General features: G+C 40.9%; 1 protein-coding gene across 2 annotated transcripts; it reads left to right on the top strand.

Annotated features, from left to right (window-relative positions):
* hyou1 (hypoxia up-regulated 1) lies at positions 1-25882 on the top strand. 2 transcript variants are annotated; one of them, XM_061740239.1, is made up of 24 exons: positions 1-167; positions 934-1017; positions 1405-1498; positions 1604-1682; positions 1825-1976; positions 2361-2437; positions 2518-2699; positions 4889-5004; positions 5104-5290; positions 7995-8129; positions 14431-14513; positions 14614-14746; positions 15082-15266; positions 15444-15582; positions 15960-16017; positions 17447-17523; positions 18026-18184; positions 18275-18444; positions 18528-18615; positions 21461-21717; positions 21825-21909; positions 23097-23352; positions 23437-23532; positions 25228-25882. In XM_061740239.1, exons 2-24 carry the CDS (start codon positions 948-950, stop codon positions 25272-25274), a joined length of 2925 nt encoding a protein of 974 aa, XP_061596223.1. In that variant the 5' UTR covers positions 1-167; positions 934-947; the 3' UTR covers positions 25275-25882. The 2 variants fall into 2 exon arrangements, with proteins under 2 accessions (XP_061596223.1, XP_061596222.1); XM_061740238.1 differs by having other exon boundaries at positions 2-167; positions 23437-23547.
* Positions 25883-27328: the final 1446 nt, after the last annotated feature.

Below are 27328 nucleotides of genomic sequence, written 5' to 3'. Positions count from 1 at the left end.
CTGATGCCGCGTTCCGGGCCCGGGTGCACGCAGAGAGCCGCTGATAAGGGAACTACAAAACAGCAGTGAATGGAGGCTATTCCATGAACAAACACTGTAACCCTTCTGGAAAAGCCCAGCTTGTTCGGCCGTCCCTTTTATAATTCATTTGTTGTGGCTGATACAAGGTGAGTGGTCATGTGTCATCCCTGCTGCTGGTTTCAGACTGCAGCTAACACTGATTGTTGCTCAGGCTTTATCATTTAACCTTGGTATTTGGGTAAGACCACGGACTGTCAAGTTTGGTCTGAATTTGTATTGATTAAAAGGGGTGTGATGGTTTTAATGCTAAACCCTAACTTCCCTGCACCTGAGTAACTTGCTTTCTCTCAAGCCTGATTTTTGGTTCTGCGTTAAATCGACGCAGAGCGTACGCCGTAGGGTCGGCGTAGCCTACTGCGTGGGTTCTGCGTTGATTTAACGCGGAACCATAAATCAGCCTTCAGTCCCATGCTTCCGCCGGCGCTTCCTGGTTACTGCCGGAGTGTTTCTGATAAAATATAGGTAGATGTTCATCAGATGAAGGGTTTGCTTGTGCATCATGTTTTCAGTAGTCGTCTTATGTGGGGTCTGCATGCACTCTTTTTCTGTCTTTCTGATTTTTGTATTTTTTTTAAACCTCTAGCCATATCAGTCATATGCACCCTTGAAAAATTAAATCATATAGAACCTCTCTCTATTTCAATTATTGGAGAAACAAGAGCATAGAAGCACGAACAAGTTTGTTTTACATGATCATACAACAGCTGTGGGCAGCATATGTGAATTTAGAGTTGAAATGGGTAGGACATGAGGCAATTTCAAAGTCAAAGTTTAGATAAACTCTTTAGTGGATGGAATAAAATATGGATATGTGTTAACTGAGTAATTGTGTTTTTATGAAAACATGTTTAGCTCTGCAGCTGATCATGGGGCCGAGGAGTCCGGTGCTGGTTCCTCTCATCTGCATAATTGTGGCAATGCTGCCTTCTTATACAGGTACTTTTACCTTTTCATTTATCAGTTTATATTTTTTTTCTGAAATGCAATGGCAGGTCCCGAAAGTCTTAAGGAGTGCTATGTGTGTGTGTGTGTGTGTGTGTGTATATATATATATATACATACACACACACACACACACACACACACACACACACACACACACACACACACACACACACACACACACACAGAGGAGAGCAAAAGTTTGGACACACTTCCCCATTTGTTTGAATGAGAAGGTGTGTCCAAATGTTTGGTCTGTACTGTATGTGTATATGTATGGATATTGTGTGTGTGTGTGTGTGCGCTTTTTCTTTAATGCTTTTTGGACAGTGACACACAGAGCTAGTACATACAACAATTGATGTTGTACATCCATTGCAGGTTCTCTAGCTGTCATGTCCGTTGATCTGGGCAGTGAGTGGATAAAAATTGCAATAGTGAAACCTGGTGTGCCAATGGAGATTGTTCTAAACAAGTAAGTGCTAGCTTCTTTTTTTTTTAAGTCATCAGACGTTTGATGAATAAGTAAAAACTCACACAATAGTTGTCAGTGTATGTCATGATTGTTATTTGTGTGAAGGGAGTCAAGGAGGAAAACACCCACTGCCGTGTGTCTCAAAGAAACAGAGAGGCATTTTGGAGACAATGCATTAGCTGTGGTATGATCTAAAATGGATTTATGTGTCTATTATCATCCTCATATTCTTACTTTGAACAAAAAGTAATTGATTTGACTTTGAGATAAGCTGCATGCAATCATTGTAACTCTTTAAAATTAATGCTCTGTGTGTTTCATTTCAGTCTGTGAAGAGTCCCAAAACTGTTTATAGACACCTGCAAAGCCTTATGGGTAAAAAGCATGATAATTTACATGTGAAGCTCTACCAGAAACGCTTTCCTGAACACCAGCTGCAGGAGGACCCAGTGAGAGGCACAGTTTACTTTAGCTCAGAGTGAGTCCCTCCCTCCTGCCCTTTCAAGCAACACACACACACACACACACACACACACACACACACACACACACACACACACACACACACAGTTTTGTCAGTTGTTTAATTTTTATTGAAACTGTTGTTTTCTAATATCCATGACAGTTTTTTTTTTTTTTTTTTTATCCAACCGTTAAATTAACTTTACTCATGTTAGGAATTTTTGTTTACTTAGTATTTTATAATATTTTGGTGTAACAGATTACCCTGCTCTGCTTTCTAAACTGCTACTGCTGTTATGAAACGATCACCTCCAGATGATAATTTTAAAGAGTTTATCAAGCAAAAGAATTGCTGAACTCTTCTAGTTTTGCTGCAACTTAAAGCTTCTGTTTCTTTCAGAGACAAACAATACACTCCTGAAGAACTCATTGGGATGATGCTCAATTATTCACGTGGACTTGCTCAGGACTTTGCAGGTTGGTTTGCTTAGGGATGGATTGGTATTAATACATAATGTGTAAATTTGACCTATTTAATTATTCTCTGCAATCCACAGAACAGCCAATTAAAGACGTGGTGATCACCGTTCCAGCCTTTTTCAACCAGGCAGAGCGGAGGGCAGTCCTGCATGCCGCACAGGTGGCAGGTCTGAAGGTTCTTCAACTAATTAACGACAACGCAGCGGTGGCCTTGAACTACGGGGTTTTCAGGAGGAAAGATATCAACAGCACAGTGAAGGTGAATTTATCCCAAATGCACATGTTGAGGAGTCAGTGTTGTAGTCTCATAGTAGGGCTGCACGATTCCGTAAGACATGAGAATCACAATTTTAAAAAGGAAAAAATATATATATTTTTTGCTTGAATTTTTTTTCAATTTGCAAAATTTTTTATTTTGCAAATTGAAATGTTTATTGTAATATCACAATTATAATGCCACATTTCCAAATCCTATCTTTTATCCTGACTATAGGCCTGTGCAGTGCCATTAAATAATTAGGGCCCGTTCACAAGGGTGCGAGGACCCTATTGAAATCATGCTGATTATCATCATTATTATTGTTATCATCATCATTATTATTAATTTTTCCACAACGAAAATTGATTTTTTTCAGCACTTTGCCATACTAAGTTTTAAGGGTGCCTCAAGTGGGCATGGACAGGGGCGCCTCCAAAAATCTTTGATAGGGGTGGCCAGATGGGCCCACTTCAATTCTTGGGGTGGAACGAAAACTAAAAGCCGTCATTACAGGATTTTATTATACTGTTGTAGTATACAGGCTGTCGGTTTCTGCAGCTTTGCCCCCTCTCTTTTGGGCGAGCAATTTTTTTTTTACTTGTAGGGACGGGTTTTATATAGACAAGATCCTCTTTAAAGGGAATTTGGAATGTATTTTTTTTTAATATTGTTTTTTCCTGCTATTTTAAGTTGTTTATTGGTTTTAGATCTCTGCTACTGTGTTAAGCACTTTCTAACTATATAACCACATAAAATATTCCAAAATTAATGCTACAAATCAGTAAAGCATTTGCTGTCATATGTTTAATATGTGTAACGGTATCAGAATTAAAAAAAAAAAAAAAAAGTGTGTCCATCCTGTCATGGAAACATTGATGACGGGATGGATGTTTTATTGCTACTTTTAGCTTTTAATGACCACACGGCCGGGTCTTCAGCTAGCAACGTGATTCAGTATTGAAGGCGACTGTATGCTGTTTATCAAGTGTATTTTGAAAAATGTTTTGATATCAATTTAATATGTCACCATGACAGTCTGGACACATGAAGCTTGAACACATCTAACTACAAAGACAATATGATGAAAATTAGGAAATCTCAATGCATGAATTTGATGTATTTCCAGCAGTTGAGCCAGCTTCCACTGAAGATGGACAAAGGCCCTGTTCACACTGCAAGTCCTAATGCTCAATTCGGATATTTTCCTCAAAGCCAATTTTTTTTTTTTTTTTTTGGGCCATTAATATCATCTTTTAAAATGTGGCTTATATCAGGTTCCAGTGCGAACTGTTTGCGGTTTCGAACCGACCCGCATGCGCAAAAGAACAATAGCAAAGATGTCAGATGAAGCATGCGTTGCACTAAAGTTGGGGAGGTTATAGAGGAAGTGAGCATTTTCGCTTGTATTGCAAAATGTGTGCGTAATGGCAGCTGTGACATTGATTCCCTTCTTTAAATTTAGCTTTGAGGCTCGTCACCTTCCTTTGGCGCTGCAACCACTGTGTCCTCGTTCTTCCATTTTGTTAGCTTTTTTTCAAAAACAGAGCAAACCTGGGCCAGATTTGAGTGTTCACACTCCTGAAGAAGTCTGACCTGGTCACTCGACCCTCCAAAAAATCAGATTTGGGCCACTTTTGTCTGCAGTCTGAACAGGGCTAATGAGACGCACTCGTATGTGTGTAAATGTTTAGTGATTTACTCCAGAACCACGATGAACTGGTGACTTTAATTGGGAAACCAAAGGTACTTTATAGGAATTAGGTGGCACCTGGGGGGCAATGGCCGTAGTTGCGAGGGCCTGACCAACGCTGATTACAGCTTTAATTATTATAATAATTACATGCATTAGTATTATATATTAATCCCTAATTTCTACTTATATTTACTGTCACAGTGAAGTCTGTTACCCTTGATATTAAGAAGTCAAAGTTGTAAATTAGCAACACTTGGGCAGTGCCAGCTGGCTTACTCTGCTAATAAATCACAGGATCTAAAGGTCCCATTGAGGAGCGTTTGAGAAACTGAGGCCTAAATAAACTGCACTGTTTCTAGCGTTACATGATCTGTCATTATCTCAGCCGTTCACTACAAATGTTATTTATCCTAACTGTTTCACTGAGAATACCAGCAGCAAAGTTAGCAGATGAATGATTTCAGAATGCTGACAACATGAATGTGTTTTGTTTCAGAATGTGATGTTTTATGACATGGGTGCAGGCAGCACTACTGCCACCATTGTCACATATCAGACTGTCAAAACCAAAGACTCTGGGACCCAGCCCCAGTTACAGATCCGAGGTGTTGGGTGAGTCACAAGATCCATACAAAGCTGTGTGTTTGTGTATCCCGTATGCTGATTCTACGTGTGTAAAGCTAACATGTGACTTTTGTGATCTGGCACCAGATTTGATCGCGGGCTGGGGGGTTTTGAGATGGACCTGCGCCTCCGTGACCATCTAGCCAAATGTTTTAACGAGCAGAAGAAAAGCAAGAACGATGTACGAGAGAACCACCGGTCCATGGCCAAGCTGCTCAAAGAAGCTCAGAGGTTGAAAACTGTTCTGAGCGCAAATATGGACTTCACAGCACAGGTGAGGCCAGAAATATAAACCTCAGCCTTCAGTTTCTCTGGCTAGTAGTGTGACCCTGTCAGAATGATATCACATGACATCAAAGTAGCAATCTGAAGCTTTGGACTTTTAAAGGGGGCCTATTATGGCATTTAACGTATATTTTAAACGGGCCTTGAATGTCTTAAAAACAATCAAAGGCTTGTTTTTTCTACATAAATGAGAAATTAAGCCTCTGGGCCAGGTTTTACCGCTTCTAAGCTCCTTTTCTGTGAATGATTCTGAGAGGGAGGGGAGGTTATGATAATGAGGCTCTGCGCTGATTGGCTGTCTGAACGACGTGTAGCAGGGGAGGAAACAAGCGTCTCCGGGCAGAAGAGCCGGCTCCGTACACTATTAAACCGTGTCCCATGCGAGCAAGCTTCAGCGACAAAATCAATCCCATTGCTTTTGTATTGGACTGTCCTAACTGGCCGCGAGTTTAACGGTTTCAGTGTGGACAGAGAGCGTCCGATGTCACGCAGCTCAACACGATAGTCGGACGCTTGCATGCAGTTATGACACAGTGTAAACGGATCTTAAGCCTGAATTACGGTTCAGCGTTAAATCGACGCATACCCTACGCCGTAGGCTCTGCGTTGGTGTAACGCAGAACCATAAATCAGCCTTTACTTCCATGAAGAGGGATCCGGGTCACCTCGTCTTCACACTAATTCACACAGGAAGATTTAATTGAATTACACCACCACAGTTATTTACTCGGATTTCTCATCATTTCATTTCTTATGTTACAAGACAAATGAATCATGTTAACTGTAAAGAAATCACAACACTGCATGTTCACAAATGGCAACTTTATTGTTAAAAAAAAAAAAAAAAAAAAAACATTTGTGAACATTATATACACCACACACTGTTTATATACACCAAGTTGTATATAAATAATATTTATGCACTACTGCTGGCTCAAGGAAGGACCGTGCGTCTTCTCAAGGTGTCGTTGAACAGCTTCAGGTGCATTGCTTGGGAGATCTGAAACCATCGACAGAAAAAAATTACTAATAGAGCTCCAGTGTTACCTAACGAGTAACACCGGAGCTCCGAGCTAAGCTAAATACTTAGCCCATGCAAAAATCATACTTGTAGATGAATATAAATAACATAAAAAATTAACGTCACTTACTGCTGACTCGTGTGCAGTTGCCGGGTCCGTGCTGTTGGTACTGATCCTTTTATGAGGGTAAGTGTCGATGCAAAACCTCATTTTTACTGTCCCTCGTTGTTGAAACAGCCACACGATACACTTATACGCTTCGAAACAATGGCAGACGCTCTGGCCGGCGGAGTTAGTTGTGGGCGTGGTTTCACACAGCGGAGGCCGACCTATGGAAATCACTCATGTCGTTACATAACGACGGGAGCAGAATCTGAACGGCTCGTAGAAGCCACATGACACTGGACGGCTCATCCGGGCGGCTGTACAGACACTGCAGAATTTGGTTGCTTTCCTCCTTCTCTGAGTTGGCAGGCTGAGGGGAGACCACTTTATATATGTTAAAGCAAGAAAAAACCTGTTTTTCATAATAGGTCCCCTTTAATATAGTTTTGCCAGGTTCTCACATGCTAAAAGACTGAATTGGAGATCTGTTCTATTTTGATATTGGTTAGATTATTTTTTAGCAATTATTTTACAAATTTACTTTTAATAAACTGGATTCCATATACAGTGCCAGGGTCCCTGTATAGCGCAGTTGGTTGAGCGGCGTACCAGAGGTCATTGCCCTTGTGCAGCCAGCAGAGGTCCCCGTCCGGCCTGTGGCTCTTTGCTGCATGTCCTCCCCTTTCCCTCCACCCCACCTTTCCTGTCCAGCCATAAAAGCCTTGACATTCACAAAAAAGAATGATATACAGTGGCAATAAAAAGTTTAGAATTAACTTCTTTTTTTTTTAATGAATTATTTATTTTTCTGAAATAATTTACCACTAAATGTTATCCGATCGTCACGTAACACCCTGTTTACTTTCCAAGAAGATTCATTTGAATGTGGGACAGTTGTGCCAACAGTCTTTTCATCTTTGACCACAAATGCATCCTTGAATGGTCCAGGGAAGAAGAAGAGAATAAGAATAAGCTTTATTGCCCAAGTATGAACATGCCAGATAGGGAATTTGTCTTCGGTTGTTTCGCTCACTGAACCCAGATTGTATTGGGATCACCTCAAAAAGCAACTATACCATTGTCTTCTTAAATCCATTGTTTGTTTATTAATGTGACTTAAATTAAAATCAAATCACATTTTACATGAAGTTCGTGCAGATGACAAATTATTACCTGCAAATCACTTTTTTTTTTTTTTTTCTTGCGCTAGTAACTAATATAATAGGGCTACATTAGTTTGTGTTAAACTTGTGCTGAACCTTCTCTGTAAAATGTTAAGGATTTTGTTTTAGACAAATGCTGCATCCATGAACTGGACTGGATTTTGTTGAACAATGTCTTCCAGATACAGAAATATATTTTGAGTGGAAAACAAACTTTGTTTATGCTACAGAAACTTTGAGAAGTCTTTAATTACATCAAACAGTCAACATTATCAGTAGCTTCTTTGGTTGTCGCTTATGTATGTTTGAATGAACCTGAGAGTGAGTTTAATTTAAACTTTACCACTGTCTGTTTACTAGAATGAGTCTGCTTTCTCTCTTGACGCCTCCATTTGACCCGCAGGTGGAGGGATTGATGGAGGACATCGATTTCAAAGCTAAGGTGAACAGGGCTGAGTTTGAAGAGCTGTGTGCGGATCTTTTTGAAAGAGTTCCTCACCCCGTGCACGAAGCTCTCGCAGCGGCAGAAATGAAGATGGTCAGTATTCTCAGAGCTCACTTCTAAATGTGTCTTTCAATGCAGTTTGTGCTTCTCACACATATGAGATTGGGCTGAGGACAGTGGAGACAGAACAGCTGGGTAGACGAGCTCCAACGGTACGGGAGTGCTGCTCATGTCTGTGCTTGGACAGTTTGGTAGAAATGGATAGCAAGTGGGGCCGCAATGACAAAAATCAATGACAAAATTAGTTGCCAACGAGTTTATTAATCAATTATTAGTTGGTTATGTCATCACGTCTGTTTTGTTGATTAGTATTGACAATACTTCTTAAAGAAGTAATGCTGTTTGTTTCTTTCAGTGACATCAGTCAACATAAACAGCTTAAAGTTTGAAATACAAAGATATTGGTGTGAGTGCTGACTCAGCATTGAACCTATTGTGACCCTGCATCTCTATTTATTGGTTGAATGCTGACTCGGCATTTTGTTGTGATCCTATTTCTCCTCATTTATTGGTTGAACGCTGAGTCAGCGTTCAACTACCTGGGCCTCTTCTCCTTCCCTAATCTTTATTTGGATGAATTTCAAGTTGTTTAACAATTGAAAAGGGGTTTCACCTTCTTCATACATACTAGCAACACTACTTCAGCTATCAATTGCTCTTTTTATGGCTTTCAGCCACCTGTTAAATGTGGTCATTCTGCTTGAGTTTTGGCTAAATTCTTCAACTCATCCTCCTTGAAAACAGAGTTCTTCTCTTCAGCTGAGCTTTCTCTCTTTAGATCATTTTCTCCATCTCATTTTATTCTTTTCTTCCTGTCTTAAGCTTTTATTCTCCCCTTCAGCTGATTTTACACATGTCAACGTTTTATTTCGAAATACTTTTTGTCTGTAGCTTATTTTCCTTTCGTAAGCTCATCTTCTCTTCAGCAAATATTATAAATATGATGCTTTGTTTGTAACATCAAAATTGCATGCAGCTAATACATGGAGAAGTACAGAGAGCCATGGGCCCTAATACACACTTCTCCCTGGTTACCGAGGGCAACTGAAAACCCCTACCACTCTACTCCCCTTTTCTGTTCCACAAATAGATTAGCTGGAAGTGTAGGTGCTGTGATTGACAGCAGTAGCGCACTTATTTTACTATTTGGTGCAATAAATTAACTTGAGGAGACTTCACAGTGGACTCTGTATGTCTCCATGTCCGTCTGTAGTTCAGTTTCTCTACCTTGATGTACCGCATGTCCATCTGTCCTTATCCATACCCTTGTTGGCAGTGACACGTCTGCTCTTGTTCAGCTTATCTTCCTGTCTTTCTCATCATCTTTTCTTCAGCTGATCTTAAAGTCTTCTTCTTTTCAGTTGATCCATTAGTCTTGAGGCCATATTTTTTTTTTTCCTTTTCAGCTAATCTTCTTCTCCAGCTGATTTTCGTTTGAGGCCAGTTACTTCAGTTCAGCACATCTTCCTGTCCTCAGTTGATTTTTCTTCATTTCAGCTCATCTTTCTTCCGTTGAGCTAATCTTCTTCTCTTCAGTTATTATTCAACTTTTCAGTGCCTCCTCCTATCATTAACTGGTCTTCTCTTCCACTATGTGAAGAGTTTTCGAATGTCTAAGTTACTTTTTACCATTATCTTCACACTTTCACCTGCATTCTTTCAGCAATTGTATTTAATTTTCTGTAGAGTTTAGCTGTTTCTTCAGCAGATTGACTGAGAATTTCTCATTTAGCATCTCAGCATCTCTCTCTTTTACTGATTGTAAATAAAACAGCTGGTAATCTATAAACACTGACAATCACACAAACACCTGATTCTAATTCATCTAAGTTCTGCTTTCAGATAATACGCAGAGACAGAGAGGCAACTGTCTAATTATATCACCACATGTGTCTTCCTTTCTCTTCCTTCCAAGTGCACTTCTGTCTACCATCCCTGCCTCTTCTTCGTCCTGCTTCATATTTGCCTTCCCTTTATTCCCCTTTCTACCGCCTCGTCTTCCTCTTGATCTTTATTAAGATGAATTTCAAGTTATTCAGCAACTAAAAAGGTTTTTCACCTTCGTCATACATTTCATGAATTTTGTTAATGATTATCACTAATACGGCTATCAGTTCTTCCTTTTAAGGCTTTCAGTCACTTACTACATTCTGCTAAAACTGAAAATTCTGCAGGAGTTTGGGCTAAATTCTTGAACTCATTCTCCTCTCCAACACAGCTGCTTCCTTTGTTCAGCTCATCTTCTCTTCAGGTCATCATCTTCTCTAACTGATCTTCATGTCTTCAGCTCTTATTCTACTCTTCAGCGGATTTTCCTTTTTCAAAGTCAACTTGTCTTTAGCTCGTCTTCCTGCCTCAAGCCCATCGTCATCTTCTTCTTTTGACTTGCACTAACCAATATAAGAGAAACAATAGAGCTAAAGTTACAAATGTGTGACCATAGATGGTTAATACATGTGTGACATGTTGGTGAATCTTGTCTCTGGTTATATTTCAAATGTCCAAGAGGTACCATAAAGACACTATTGATCTGCTTTCCAGTCTTTTCTTTTTGGCTGTTCTCTTTAGGAGTCATCTGCCTCCCTCTAGCTCTGTCCTCTGCATCCTCTTCTGTCACACCAAATAACTTAATGCCCTGTTTTACTTAGTTTTTACATTTTCTAGACATAAACATTCTGGGGGGTTATGGTTAAGAGAAGTACTCTGACAAATCCTGCTGGTGATAACAGGACGGTCATCTATAACGTCCAGTCTCCTGCTAATAAGATTGATGAGCTTGAAGCGCCAACAAGGACAAACTTGGAGTTTTAGCGATGCAGTATCACGTGTTTCACTGAGACGTGGCTGCAGGAGTGTGTCCCAGAGTAAAGCGTCTCTCTGCGCAGCTTTCAGATGATGGGGGCAGACAGACCTGAAGAGAAAAAGCAGTGCTTGTCAACTACAGATGGTGTAATCCAGGACATGCACACGTGACATGATGCATTGTTGCTGTGGCCTGAATAATGCATTGTTAGCTGTGAGTTTCCATCCTTTATTATCTAGCCAGAAACTTCACCAGTGTTACTGTAGTGCCAGGTTACATCCCGCCGTCAGCTGGTGCAGACGCCGCGTGTCACATCACCAGCTCTGCTCTGTTGCCAAGCTACAGTCTCAACAACACGTCTCAGGTTCCATTGCTGATTTGAACCGTTTCTCTCCCCCTGACACATTTCCAACATTTCAACAGTTTATCAAATGTCCCAACATAGAAAACATGTTGGATTTGTTTTATGCAAACGTCCTTTGCACGTCCTCCTCTTGGCAAGACAGATCATAAGCGGGTCCGTCTCCTCCACCCACAAACACCATCCAGAGGCAATCTGACTAAAAGGACTGTGAGGAGTTGGTCACAGGAAGCTGGGGAAACTTTGCAGGAATGTTTTTTAGGCTATAGCGTGACACCAATGCCATGACTGACTATATTAACTTCTATGTGGAAGACATCTTCCCCACCAGTGAGATGCTTCCCCCATAATAAACCTGTCCTGAAGGAGCTCGTCAATGAGAATAAAAGTGCCTTCACAGAGGGTGGCATACTGGTACGTACTGAGGCTGGTACAAAAACAACTGGGAGTCAAAATCAGAGGCAACAAGGATGTGTACATGAGGACGCTGGAGAACAAGCTCCAAACAATGTAAGATATGTGTGGGCATGGATGAAGAAGATCACAGGTTCAGAAACAATCCCAGCATCCTCCTCTCCTGCCACACAGACACCCCATCTCTTGACCCACAGCTTCCCTGTTACTCCTCAGCTGTGGAACTTTGTGCTGTCCATCGTGGTCTCCTACCACATCAGGAGATGCAAGCCCCCCTCCAACTTCCCCACCTTTCTGCTCTGTCTCTAGCAGTCAGGTTTAGGCAACTTAAGAGACTGAATCCCAACGATGGTACGGGCCAGGAGAGCCAGGATATGGTTCCAGTCCTGTGGAAGACGTCTTGCCTTGTTCCAGTACCAAAAGTTCTTATCAATCCTCTCCCACTTATCATAGACCTGTAACTATAACATTTCATGATAGTCCTGGAGAGACTTTTATTGGCCCACCTGAATGAGCGAACAAGCACCTTCCAGGGCCCACTGCAGTTTGCTTATTGTCGTGGGGCCTCCGTTAATACTTAAGGACTCCAGAGGTCACAGGTTTATAACTCCACAATCACCTGGATTAGTAACTTACAAACAGACCACGCTTTGTGAGACTGAACATTTGTGTGTTTGACCAGGTGGTCTGCACGACAGGAGGACCACAGGGGATTGTACTCTCACCATTCCTCTTCCTGCTGTACACCTCAGACTCACAATACAAGTCAATATGAGTCCAAACATCTGCAGAAATACTCAAGAATCCACAGTCATATACCGTATTTTGCAGACTATTAGGTGCAATATCAATGAATGGGTCTATTTTCATACATACCGAGTGATGTGGGTTATGATAAAACGTATATAAAGTGAAACAAAACAGTCTGGTAAGTCGAACTTTATTCAACTCATTCACAATAACTCGTATCATATCGTTCAGTTTGTAACAAATACAGAAATTATTCGTCTTCCACAAATCCAGAAATAAAAAGTGGAGGAGGTGAGCATCGTACTACCTGTTCTGTGATTGGTTCATCGTTGCCAGCAATAGCAGACACCTAAAGTTAGTGAGTTTGGAACTACGTTGTATGCCAACATTTGATTATAATTTGATTATGATACAGATTTGAAAATTAGATTTACGCCAAAAACCTAATGTTGGCTTGATGTCTTATTACAGTAAGGTAATGTTGACTAGATGTTGGATGATGGTTGCTTGCCAGCACTACATAATTAGTTATCTAACGTTGTCTGACCTTGCAACCTATAATCAACCAAGGACTGACTTTAATGTGTCAGCTGAACGGTCCGACAGTCAATCAAGCGAAGCGGCTTCATCGCTACCAAAGTCCCACTAAAACATTTTGACAGATTTTCGAGCGCAGTGTACCACATAAAACTAGTTCGAGGTCAGTAGGGACAGCAAGATTCATACATAAGGTGCACCTGATTATAGGGCGCACCGCTGATGTGTGAGAAAATTAAGGATTTTATGTTGACCTTATAGTTTGGAAAATACGGTATATGTTATCACTGATACCAATATCAGTGATGGACCAAGACTGAGCACAGAGAACTGGTGGACTGCTCTGTGGCATGGTGGTGGAACAATCTCCTCATCTTCTTTGTGAACAAGATGAAGGCGATGATTGTGAACTTTAGGAGAGCCAGGATTAAGTCCGATACTTTGTCCATCATGGGAGAAGAAGTGGAGGTGATGGATGAGGATAGATACCTCGGTATTCACCTGGACTGAAGAGTCAACACTGATGCTGTATGAAACAAAGGACAGAGTAGAGCCTTTCAACGATTGCAGCACAATGATGTATATCTTCATTGGGTCTGTTGTGGAGAGTTCAGTCACATCTGCACTCATCTGTTGGGGGAGCAGCATCAGAGCCAGTGACCTAAAGAAACTGAACAAGTTGATAAAGAAGGCTGGCTCCGTTCTTGGACTGTTCTGGAGCCTCAGGAGATGATTGTGAAAAGAAGAATGCTTCATAAAATGAAGACGATCATGGACAACCCTGAACATCCTCTTCACAACACAGTGATTTAGCATATCTAAAATAAATCTTTGAAGAAACTGAAATCATGACTATTGCAACAATTAATGTCCCTTTACAGATAATAAAATATTTTTTAATTGAATTTGAAGTTGAATAAATCCGATATTTGATTGATTAAATCATTTTTTGCGAGGAATCATTTCAGTACCCGATAAATGAAACTGTGTTAAAAATAGTCGTAGGTTGCAGCCCTAGTGGCAGGGATCCACGTCTATGAACGCCAGGATGCAGGACGTGGCACCGAAGCCCGATGAGCATCGTTACCTGTTGATCAGTGTGTGAAAGAGAAGTGGGTGGCTGTGGCTCATGGGTGTGCCGTGTGAGGTCAGATTAGACACCAGTCAGGATCATTTTTTTTATCTTGTTGTGTTTTGATTTGATTGTGACTATTCTGTCGCACAATGTTGGCTAGTTTAGTGTTCATTGCTGACCAATGCAAAGTTAGAAGATGCCTTCCGAGTCCGATTTTTAGATTTTATTCCAGTTTCTTTGCAGATGAATAATTTCTATAATACTGTATTCCTTAATATAAAAAACTGCTCATACTTTGGGCTCAAAAGCCATCCCCATCTGGCCTTGTACTCTATTTTCAAAGCAGTCCTTTTTCCTTGTTTACTGCTGTTCTAAAGTATAGTTCTGCCAACAGGATGAAATTGAGCAAGTGATTTTAGTTGGTGGTGCCACTCGCGTACCCAAGGTTCAGGAAGTGCTGCTCAAAGCTGTGGAGAAGTAAGTGTCGACCACAAAGATGTTTATTTCTTTCACTTTCAAATGGTCCCAACCGACTTGCTTGCAGAAAACGTGTTTATTGGTTTGTTTGTGTGTGCAGAGAGGAGCTGGGGAAGAACATCAATGCAGATGAGGCAGCGGCCATGGGTGCCGTATACCAGGCAGCTGCCCTCAGCAAGGCCTTTAAAGTGAAACCTTTCCTGGTTCGAGATGGAGCTCTTTTCCCCATTCAGGTAGGAACAAGATCTTCACCGCCACAGAGTGCTAGATATGAACCACAATAACATGTTTAAAAGTGGAGTTTTATTATAGCTTTGATGTACTGTATACTGTACTGTTCTTTAATTGGAAGATATCAATATTTTAACAAATATCAAGTTGAGTTGATGATCCAAAATGAATGGATTTAGATTTGGCAAAAACATCTTCCCCAAAGTTTACTTTTAATTTTATTGATTTAAAGTAAAAAGAACAAATCAATGGTCTGCAGCTTTGCATTTTTTTGTTGTTTCAAAGCTATAAAGATAGATAATTCCTAAACACAAACTCTTGACATCATTTCTTTAAGGTGGAGTTTACCCGGGAAATGGAAGAAGAAGGTGTTAAAACGGTGAAATTCAATAAACGCATCCTGTTCCAGAGGATGGCGCCCTACCCGCAGCGAAAAGTCATTACATTCAATCGCTATAGTGAGGACTTTGCTTTCAACATCAACTATGGTGACCTCAGCTTCCTGAGTGAAGAGGACCTCAGGTTGGTTTTCTTTTTCTGGGAGATCTTGGAAAAAGTGTTTTTTGTTTGCAATCTAGTTCATTTACAGTTCATGATGTAGTGATTAAAACCCAACTTAGAAGAACAACCTTTTTTTTTCCATCCAAATGTGCTTTAAATGATTTAAGTTGTATTTAATCAATGAATAACTGGTTGCAGTGTCTTTGGCTCACTAAACCTGACCACAGTCAAGCTGTCTGGAGTGGGCAGCAGCTTTGAGAAGCACACAGATGCCGACTCTAAAGGAATCAAAGCTTATTTCAACATGGATGAAAGTGGCGTGCTTCTCCTGGATCGGGTGAGATGCATTCTGAACCCTTTACTGAAATTGTACATCATAAATGGGAATCACACTGGTATCTGAGGGGGTTTCAGGGGGAAAAACAGAATGAAAAGTTCTGACATGCAACACAAAATTGCATTGGCACAATTGAACTATTTCCTCTTTTTTTAATCCAGTTTTTTTGGGTGATACATTTGCAGAAATGCAAGTATCACTTGGTTCCAAGATAATTTGTTTGAATGTACTGTATGCTCCTTACTGGAAAGTAAGCGGCACACCTTTCATGTAATGCATTTATATTTATCTATTCTTTTCTTTAGTTGAATAATCACATAGTTTTTTAATATACCTACCGGTATATAAAAATGATCTTTTTTTTTTTTCATCTCAAGGTGGAGTCTGTCTTTGAAAAAGTTGTTGAGGATAAAGAAGAAGAATCCACCTTAACTAGTAAGTTTTTCAGCTCTGAACAAGTGGCATTTCCTGTTCATTCAATTCAATTTACAAATGCTTTATTTATCCTTGAAGGGAAATGAATTGTTGGAGTAATAATTTAGGTCTCTTCAAAGATTTATTTTAGAGGTTTATTGCGTAGCGGTCTGTGTTGCAGCGGATCTGAAGACTCTAATGCTGAATCACTGTGTTGTGAAGAGGATGTTCAGGCTTGTCCATGATCTTCTTCATTTTATGAAGCATTCTCCTTTTCACAATCATCTCCTGAAAATCCAGAAGAGTCTGAACGGAGAACAGAACGGAGCCAGCCTTCTTTATCAACTTGTTCAGTTTCTTTAGGTCCCTGGCTCTGATGCTGCTCCCCCAACAGATGAGTGCAGATGTGACTGAACTCTCCACACCAGACTAATACAAGATATTCATCATCTTGCTGCAAATGCTGAAAGACCTAAGCTTCCTTAAGAAGTAAAGTCTGCTCTGTCTTTTTCTTATATACTGATTGACTCTCCAGTCCAGTCTGCTTTCCAGGTGAACACCAAGATATTTATCTTCCTCCATCACCTCCACTTTTCTCCCATGATGGAAAAACTGACTTAATCCTGGCTCTCCTAAAGTTCACAATCATCACCTTCAACTTGTTTGCATATAAGATGAGGCAATTTTTCCTCCAACATGCCACAGAGCTGTCCACCAGTTCTCTGTGCTCAGTCTTTGTCCATCACTGATACACCCCCCAAATGCAGAGTAATCTGAGTATTTCTGCAGATGTTTGGACTCTGACTGATACTAGAAATCTGAGGTGTACAGCGGGAAGAGGAGTGGTGACAGCACAGTTCCCTGTGGTGCTCCTGTCCTGCTGACCACAGAGGCTCAGACACACAACCATTCAGTCTCACAAACTGTGGAAGAGGGCACAACTGAGGTGGGGCAGGATGGGAGGTCTGTTTGGCTGGGGGCGGGAGAGGAGGATGCTGGGATTGTTCCTGAACTGAACCTGTGTTCAGTTCATCAGCTCTATTCAGACTTCCATCTATCTGGTCCTCCTCCTTCCACACATCTCTTGTTTTGTTCTGCTGGAGCTTATTCTCCAGCTTCCTCCTGAACTCCTCCATGTTGTATCTGAGCTCAACTTTCAGTTGTTGTTGTACTTCTTCACGTACTTCGTCAATAGTTCTGTCTCCCTCACTGAAGGTTTTGTTTTTCCTACGGAGGACCTTTTTCAGGGCACTGGTGATTCAGGGCAAAGTCCCTAAGGATGACCAGGCTGGCCATTGATATGTTAATATGAAAAATAATATTGTGTATGTGAGCATACGTTTCTATAAGAGTCTGGAGCAATTTAAAGAGACTTATATGTAAATGATGTCATCTGTAACCTGCGTTTATGCATATTGTTAAACTGATGGAAACATTTCCTGTGATGCAGGACTGGGTAACACCATTTCCACCTTGTTTGGAGGAGGAGCCTCTGAACCTGTTCCAAACGTAACTGAACCCGTCCAGGTACGTGCGTCTTCATCTGCAGAATGTCCTGGACTGATGTGCATTCATTTTATGCTGTGTATGTGTTGCTGTTTTATTCTTTTCAAGTCACCTATAAGGCTACTACATTATTTGTGCCTCATTTCTGAGAAAGTCATGGAAAACCTTGAGTGAAGAAAAACGTATTGTTCAAGCACATAAATGACATTTTAACGAGAAATTAAACATGAGCATACAAAACTTGTGATGGAGCAAACAAGGATCTACTTGGTGCTCAGCAAACGCGTCTGCACTTTTCTGCACGTCTCTGAAAGTCTCTGCACTCAGTTTTCTCATCGCTCACTCACAAATGAGGCACAAATATAATGCCATAGAAAACCAATTTGCCATGAATCCAGGTTCACTTCCTCTTCATCCAAGACACAAGGAGGATGAGGGACACTGAGGATGCATGTAGAAGAGTTGTTGTTTTCGTGTATTTTTAATCATGTTGTTTTAATAAATAATTTCTCCTGGGGTTTAGGATGAGGAAGAAGTGGCTCCAGAATCTAAAAAGGACACTGAACAGGAGAGCCAGAAGCAGGAGGCTGTCAAAGATACACCGGATCCTTCTGAGAAAAGTGAAGATGCAAGCAAAAGCCAGGAGAAGACGGAGGACACAGACAGCAAACCTGAAGCCACGGTACGACCTGCCACGCGTAATCGTGCTCTAGTATTAGTTCAGAAGTTTATTTGGTCTGTTGCTACAGTGGTTCTAAATGTTGTGTCTCAGCCTGATAAGGAGGAAAAGGATGGAGAGAAGTCTGCAAACACAGAAGAGGAGGAAGAGAAGAAGGAAAAACCACAGAAAAAGAGCAAGGTCTCTGAAGATATTGAAATGGAACTGATCATCAACGACATTCTTGTCCCCAATGCTGACGACGTCGCTTCCTCTAAAAAAAAGTAAAGAAATTGTTTCAAATCTCTGCCACTTGTTTTGTTCAGTTGTTAGTGTTACGTGTTAAAGCAGGTTTGTGTGTTTTCAGGCTGCAGGATTTGACCGACAGAGATCTCGCCAAACAGGAGAGGGAAAAAATGCTTAACAGTCTGGAAGCTTTTATTTTTGAGACACAGGTAAGCAACCATAGCTTGATGGAAAGAAAACAATGTTTACGATACCCATCATGTTTGTGGTTTTTGAAATATACCCTTCAGTGTCTCACACAAAGCTGATGCATTCAGGCACATGACCATCTTACAGCCTCCATTAACCTGACTAACCCTTTGCAGCCATAAATCCCTGACCACTTCCATTCACCTGGTAACAGAGATGTGAAGCAGTTGTTTGGTTTTGAAGCCCCAACATCTTTGAGATTTACTGTTTGAGAGAAGCCTTCTGCTAACTGCACTTGGCAATGCTTCTGTACATGTATTTGCAATTTGGCTACATAGAAGATGTTGACGGTCAGAGCCGCTCCCAACTTGATGCGTTTACAAAACAAGGCAACTTCTTAATTGAGCATTATTTACAAAAAGGAGGAAATGACTGTGATGGAAAAATGTATTTCCAGTCCCTCTGAGAGGTCATCAGACATCTCCCCAGTTACTCATCTTGTAAATATAGATCCTACCTGTTACATCCTGCTACTGTTGTTACTCTCATCAGCCGTTTTCCTTATTTTATAAAATATTGTTTTAAACTTCCCTATTGGACCCAATAGTGGCCCGTGGAAGGAGAGCTTGCGATGCTTAGAGCTGCCATTCCCGGCAAAGGTGCTGGGGGGTTTAAAACCGAGGCAGCAGAATCAGTGGGCCTGTGGGGACTAATACAGTGGCTGGAAGCAGTGGCTTAAAACTCTGCGGTGCCTCTAATTGGAGTTTTATATGAAACTCGGTGTGATGAAGATGAGGATTTCTGACTAGATTGTTTACTTTGCATTAAAGAGTACAGGTTTCCTCCAGACGTCGGACAGCATGGAGGAAAAGTTGTATGTGTGGAATTCAACTATCAAAGAGGAATTGGAATGGCATCGGAAAGCTTTATGTACAAAAAGTGTAACAAACTGTTGAGGAAGCAACAACAGAAACAATGCAGGAGAGTGTTGTATTGGCAAATATGAGTGTACAGAGGGTGGAACTGATCAGCCAGCATGTGGGAGGAGCTGCAGAGCTGCCTGAATAACGTTAAAGATGAATATCCAGTTGTTGAATTTTGTCTTCGATGTTAAAGTTGGAGATTGTTGCTGTGTTTAGCCGATGCTGGCGATGACTGATTAGGAAATGAGCTGTCACTCAAGTACACGACAAGTCTCCTCGCACCGCGGTGGGATTTTCATGAGCTGCAGATTTCCCCTGCTTTAGGGATGCCAGATGTGTGAGGATGTTGGAGACGTCATACTGTATAAGGATTTAATAACTAGTGACATTGGAAGCTCGATAGTTGTGCACTTTTGCCACATAAATACAGGGGAACTGAAACTATGTTTGCATTCTGTGTGGGCTTTTATAAGTGATGTTGCTTTGTGTTATTGAGTTCATTTAGTGTTCCTTTAGTTTTGCCCATGACTGATCTGTGCTTACACTTTAATAAGAATATTCAAAAGGGAAGGTTTAGTTCAAAATTGTGCATTTGTATACAGCACATTTGTTGATTTTAATTTTTAATGTCTCACAAATGTGTGAGGTGTTAGAAAGTTTGAGCTCGGTGGCACGGTGGGCTTTTTTATGTTACTCTGACTCATTTTGAAACTGACAAAGTAACACAGTAGTTTACAAAAGTCTTTTACAAAAGCTGTGTGTCGCTTATTGTGCCGTTTCAACAAGGCTGACACTATTTCACGGAGCCACAGACGACGTCATGGCAGAGGTTATTCTGAGACTCGAGAAAGTAAATGGCGGGGGAGAAAATGAGAGTGACTCAGTGTGAAACCAAACATTTGTAAATTGTGATCTGCATCGTAAAGAGGACTTGACCTCCAACACCTATGGGGGGCAGACTGAGCTCAGGAGATCTTTTGTACAGACACTGCTCAGCTCTAGAGAAATACAGATGATGCAAGCGTTGAGTGCATATTACACTTCTGTCATGTCACTTGTTCAGTTAATTTATACACAGATGTAATCACAATACTCTGTCCTTGAGACAATGTTTGTCTAGACACTTAAGACTACACTGCTGCCGGCTTTGCTTTGCTTGGTTTTACTCACTTTTATACTGCAGTGCTGCATGACTCACGATCTGCTGCTCCGTCATTCACACCTTCGGTTTACTTTCCAGCTGAAGGCTAGATAGATCCTAACTGAATATCCATTGTCGAAACGATGAATCAGATTATGAATTATGCATTTACTTAAAGCAGTTTATTAAGCTACTAGGTTTTAAAATTAGCCAAAGTTTATTTGAGACATGTTTAAGTTAAGAGCAGCACACTTGGCAAGTTTAGATCATTTGCTCATATCTTGGGAACTTAAGGTGATGAAAACATTTTCTACTTACTTTGAATCAATATATTTTGTCAAATCATTATTTGTCAAATCAAACTTTTATATTTTTTCAGGGTTCTTTTTTTCTTTTTATTGCAAGTTGTAAAAATGATGGGAGATGAATGTTCTCTGAGGCGCTGCCTCGTAACAGAACTTGTGCCTGGTCTTTGCATGTTTTCTGATGTTGGAATGGAAAAAAAATACTTGACATAATTGAGTATCTGATGAATCTTGTAACATGATGAGCATGTGGCCTGTTTGTTAAAGCCATTCACCTCTGAGTCGCTGTGAATCCACTTGGATTGCTGCTGGTGGTGATGACGTCTTTCTCTCTCCCTTTCTTTTGTCTATTTGTGTTTTTTTTTTTTTATATGAATCACTTAATATAACTGGTTTTAGGAGTTCACGTATACCTGAGGTGTATTCATATCATTATTTTAAAAAGAAAGAAAGTGAAAAGAATCCTAAAAATGCAACACCTGGGATCTTTCTGCAGGACAAGCTGTACCAGGACGATTACCAGCAGGTGGTAACTGCAGAGGAGAAGGAGCAGATATCCGCCAAGCTGAGTGAGGCGTCAGAATGGATGGATGAGGACGGCTATTCAGCAACCACCAAGCAACTGAAGGAGAAGTTGTCTCATCTGAAGACCTTGTGCAAGGACATGTTTTTTAGAGTAGATGAGCGACGCAAGTGGCCGGACCGGCTGGCTGCACTGGACCGCTTGCTCAACAGTTCCAGCTTGTTTTTAAAGTGAGTGGATAGAAGTGTAGTATAATGAAACTGAACATGATACTTTGAGGTGGGCAGTTTGTTTTTGTGTCGACTGTTTTCAGTTTTGTTTCCTCTCTGTGTTGAAGGGGTGTCAGGATGATTCCAGATGCTGACCAGATATTCACTGAAGTGGAGCTAAATATGTTGGGAAAAGTCATTAACGAAACAGCGGTAGGTGTTCATCTATCTTGTTGGAATGTATGAAGACGGTGAAAAACCTTTTTGAATTGCTTGAGATATTTAAATTAATCCAAATAAAGATTAAGAGCAAGAAGAGAATGGAGAAAGGGGAAAAGGAGGGATGGAGAACAGGAATTAGAATGGAGCTAAGTAGAAGAGTAAAAAAAGAATTGATGGCAGTCAGACCTGAAAGAGAGAGACCTAGAAGCAGACCTGTATGAATGTAGAAAGACATGTATGGTGTTCCAGTTAGACGGTTTCCTCTCTGTCTCTGTTTATCGTCACCTGAAAGCAAAATGTATGATGAGAATCAGGTATTGGTGTTTATGCGTGTCCGTGTTTTGAGAATGGTCTTTCGGGGATTAACAGCTGTTATATTTACAAACAGTGATTGACAGAAGCCAATCAAGATGCACGTAAGCAGACACACTGAGAAGGCTGTCATGTAATTATGATCCATCCATCCATCAACCATTTGACACTTCTGTCATGGATGTAGAATTTTAAATTTCCATCGAGATCAATAAAGTATCTATCCATCTATCTATTGTGGAAAAACTGTTCTGTTCAGGATGATTCTTGTTCTGTCTGGGGTGGTTCTGGTTGTGCGTAGGGGAAGTTCTGGTTCTGTTAGGTGGTGGTTCTTGCACCTGGGTTCTGGTTGTTTTGGGTGGTTGTGGATCTGTCTGGACTGGAGTGGTTCTGATTCTGTCAGGGATGGTTCCCGTTGTGCTCGGGGTGGTTCTGGTTCTGTTCATGGTCGTTCTGTTTGTGTCTGGGGTTGGTTAGGGTCAGTTTTGGTCTTGATATTGGAAAAATGTTAAAGTGACACCCAGTCCTGCATTAACATGACTGAGACTACTTTCCAAGACTTCATCTTTTAGAGCAGGGGTCACCAACCCTGGTCCTCGAGGGCCGGTGTCCCTGCAGGTTTTAGATGTTTCCCTGCTTCATTGCACCATGATACAAGTGACTGTGTCATCAACAGAACTATCCAGACTTTGATGTCAAGCTGATGACGATGATTAATTAGAATCAGGTGTGTTAAGGCAGGGAAACATCTAAAACATGCAGGACACCGGCCCTCGAGGACCAGGGTTGGTGACCCCTGTTTTAGAGCCACAAACACCTTCCTTGTTTGCACATAATGAACCTGTGTTCCCCCCCGTGTTCTTCAGTTGTGGATGAATGAGACAGTCGCACAGCAGGGGAAACGTTCTCCCAAGGAGAAACCAGTGCTGCTTTCCAAAGACATCGAGTCCAAGTTGGCTTTGCTGGATCGAGAGGTCAACTATTTGCTCAATAAAGCCAAGTTTGCCAAGCCCAAGACGAAAGTAAAAAACGACAAAACCCCTGATAAAAGCAGCACGCCCAGTAACACGACGGAGGAAAAAGACCCCTCCCCCAAGCAGGAGAGCACAGACTCGAATGCTGGTAGGTCAACATGCATATGTATGTAGCTGGAGTGGAGGGCTGTGTTGATGTGTGTTTCATGTTTTCTTTACGTATCTCCAACAGAAGAAATCCCAGAACAGGTGCACCCAGCTGACATCCCACCCACCGAGGAAAGCACTATACATCCAGACTCGGAACACCAATCACAACCAACAGAAGGTACAATACCAACAGGTCAGTAAGTCTGACTGCCGTCATGACTTTCAAAATAACCGGTGTATAAATCATTTCTCAAATTGGCAGCAACTGTAGAGGCTCCGTTTAATTTTAATTCAGTTGAACTCAAACTTGGGCAGCACAGTGGCTTGGTGGTTAGCACTGTTGCCTCACAGCAAGAAGGTCCCCGGTTCGACTCCCAGGCCCAGCAGGGTGTGTGGAGTTTGCATGTTCTCCCCGTGCTTGCGTGGGTTCCCTCCGGGTACTCCGGCTTCCTCCCACAGTCCAAAAACAGGCATATTAGGTTAATTGGTGATTCTAAATTGCCCGTAGGTGTGAGTGTGTCTGGTTGTTTGTATACAGTATATGTGACCTGTCAAGGGTGAACCCCAGCCTCTCACCTGAAATGAGCTGGGATAGACCCCCGTGACCCTACAAAGGATAAAGCGGGTATAGATAATGGATGGATGAACTCAAACTTATTTATATAGCGTCTTTTACAACAGAAATTGTTTCTAGGCTTTTTACAGAGACCCAGAACAAGACCCCAAAGCAGTTATTACATAAACATAAACAATGGCAGGTAAAAACTCTTCTAGTGGGAGAAAACCCTTAAGCCAAACAGTGGCAAGAAAAAACTCCCATTTAGGATGGAAGAAACCTTGAGCAGGACCTGGATCATAAGGGGGACCCTCCTGCTGGAGGCCAGCTGGGCAGAGCAGGAAAAGAGAAAACAGACAGAGATAAAGGAGAGACACAGACATAATGGCTAACTGGTGCAGTACAGGGATGAATATATAAACAGGTGTAGACAGCAGACACTGAGGTGGTCAGAGGGGGGGACTGCAGGTCAGGATGCAGCTCTGGAAGCTCTGGCCTGCAAACATGTACAGAAGAGAAAAAGAGGGCACAGACCAGCATAACAAGACTTTAAGTCATATACTATACTCCTATTTTCTCCAACCCGAAATATCGCAAAGGAAAAGCTTTAATGGAAACAACTCTACTTTGGAAAAACTGCCAAATATAATAAAAACCTTTTTTATTAGTTGGTTCTTGAGATGTGTTGCTTTTGCGTACTTGCACCTCTGTGGCAGCGCTGGCTGTGATGGAGCCGGTCAGTCTAGTAATAAAGATCGAGCTTCCAGCTATTTTGGGGCTCATTATTACAAAGTACTTGTTACTTGCTATTTGAACCCCAAGTTGGCCCGTAATGTACAGATCAGGATATGATTGTAGAAACATAGCACTAATTTACTATTTGCACTGGACTAAAAGGACCAGTGGACCTGCAGTCATTCTTAAATTAGTCCCAACATCTGTGCTTAGTTCTGAGTGTTCATGCTGGACAAGCAAAGTCTGTCATTTATCCCAGCAAGTGATGTATTTTTTTTATCTTAGTGATGTATTATTTTATTTGTTGTGTTTTTTTTTGTTTGGTTTTTTTCCAAATAAAACAAAAAAAAGATTCTTGCCCGCACATCACTGAATTACTGCCGTGCTTCGCATGGGATTAAGGTGACCACATGACCTAAAACAGGGCAGGACATTTGCTGTGGTACAGACATTCACACTGGATTAAAACCTCTCTAATTATTAAAATTACTGCAGGTACCCAGATCATTTAAATTCTGTGCAAAAGGGGTTTAAGGTTGTGTTTTTATTTATTTTTTTAATTGTGTTTTTTTTATCTTTCAGAGTCCGTGGAGCGGGCCAAACCTGAAAACCCCAATGATGAATTATAGCATCTAGAACTTTGGAAGAAAAAGTCACTATTTATTTGCTATATGATCTTCAACTATTCTCTTTTCCATCCTTTCTCCAGCTTCCTAATGTTTTCTTCTTTTTTTTTTTTTTTGTTCAAGTTTTCCCTCCGTTTGTTGAATTGCTTGAAGCTGGCTGGATTAAGGGAAGAGAATACCGTTATGACCCTTTCATCCTCATGCATCTCACGTCCTTTGTCTTTCATGGATTTTATAAGCACTGGAAACTGCCCAGCGCGGCTGCCCCACCCCACCACTACCACCAAAAAAAGATAAAATAAAGACATTGTTGTATCAAACATTGCAGTATGTATGTCGTCTGTGCTGGTACAGGAAGATGAGGCGGTATCTGGCCTGTTCCCACCAGGATTAGTTCTGAGCCTGTTTTGCAGTTATGTAACATTTTATTTTCCTGTTCTGTGCACAGTGTCCTGAACTATTCAAACCTGATGCCACATGTTTGCTTTTACTTCTCTGGCCTGATATGCATGTTGCATCATTTTCAGGAGATTTTTTTTTTTTTTTTTTTTTTCAATACTGACAATGTCATGGGCAACGTCGATAATTTACAATAAAAACTGAAGGTTTAACCTCTCAAGCCTTTTGGTGCTTGGTGTTTCTAGTTTCTCCACTGGTTGAAAAATTGACCTGAAAGGAATATAAGCCATTATTTTGAAATGGTGATGAATATAGTGATACTATTGATTTAAATTAACAAAGACAAACATCAGTTGAAATTACAAGAGTAACTATACATCTGACCTCATCTGTTAAAATCATGATGAAAAGTTTCTAATGCTGCCTAGCAAATGTTAGCAACATATATCACAGATATGATTGTAAATAATGAATCGGGCCCCTGATTGGCCGTGCTACAGTGGTCAGTAGGTGTCGGCATGCCTAGTTTGACTAATCTGGACAGCCATAGTGCAACTTTAGGCTGTGTTCTGCATAACTAAGTTGTGACATTGTTTGGAGTGAGTGCTCGTACCATCTCCAAACGTAAAGCCAAGTTCCATATAATGCGGGTTGTCAGAGACGGGCGTCCCAATAAGAGGAGACCCCAAGAATATCACCCTGTTAGCCCAAGGTACTGTAGGTCGTCTTCCACAGACTTGCAGTTGAGGTTCGCAGGACCCCCGTGTGCGTGCGTGCGTGCGTGCGTGCGTGCGTTTATTTTTTTTGCATGCCCAAAGAAAACCTACATGGCCCTGTGTGAAAAAGTAATTGCCCCCTAAACCTAATAACTGGTTGGGCCACCCTTAGCAGCAACTACTGCAATCAAGTGTTTGCAATAACTGGCAATGAGTCTTTTACAGCGCTGTGGAATTGTGGCCCACTCATCTTTGCAGAATTGTTGTAATTCAGTGGAGAATGAACCGCCTTTTTAAGGTCATGCCTTTCACACAGGGCTATGTAGGTTTGGATTTTGTTCCCCTTAATAATAATAATAACCTTCATTTAAAAACTCAATTTTGTGATTACTTGTGTTATCTTTGTCTAATATTTAAATTTGTTTGATGATATGAAACATTTAAGTGTGACAAACATGCAAGTGTACATATACAATACACATGTTGAATACACATGGTTCCAGTTCAGGGTCATTAAGGTCTGCACAGTTTTGTTAATGACAGTCTTGTCTCTCAGGCAAGGGCGTAGGTTTGGTCTCAACATTGGTAGGGACGACATAACAGCATAAACTGCATGTTCACTTTTTGCTGAGGACGGGACATTAATAAGACCAAACAGATTGGGTGAACGGGGGTCAGGGCTACATTTGTCACGAATATGAACCTAATTAATTGATAGGCTAAATGATCAATGCAAAATAAATCTGTATTGACTTATACTAACTTTCATGTGTATTGGTTCACCTGATACACGGTTCGATTCAAACCTTTGTTTTCAAAAACTACTAAAGAAACATTTTGAAAACTTCCAGAATATTCCAGGATTTTATTAACAATTTAAATTGCAATATTTGAACATAACTTAAATTATATTAACATACACAATAAATACAAACTTATTAA

The sequence above is a fragment of the Cololabis saira genome, chromosome 14, assembly GCF_033807715.1.
Source record: "Cololabis saira isolate AMF1-May2022 chromosome 14, fColSai1.1, whole genome shotgun sequence".
In the NCBI taxonomy this organism is placed as follows: Eukaryota; Metazoa; Chordata; class Actinopteri; order Beloniformes; family Belonidae; genus Cololabis; species Cololabis saira.
This window is presented reverse-complemented; position numbering and strand designations above follow the sequence as displayed.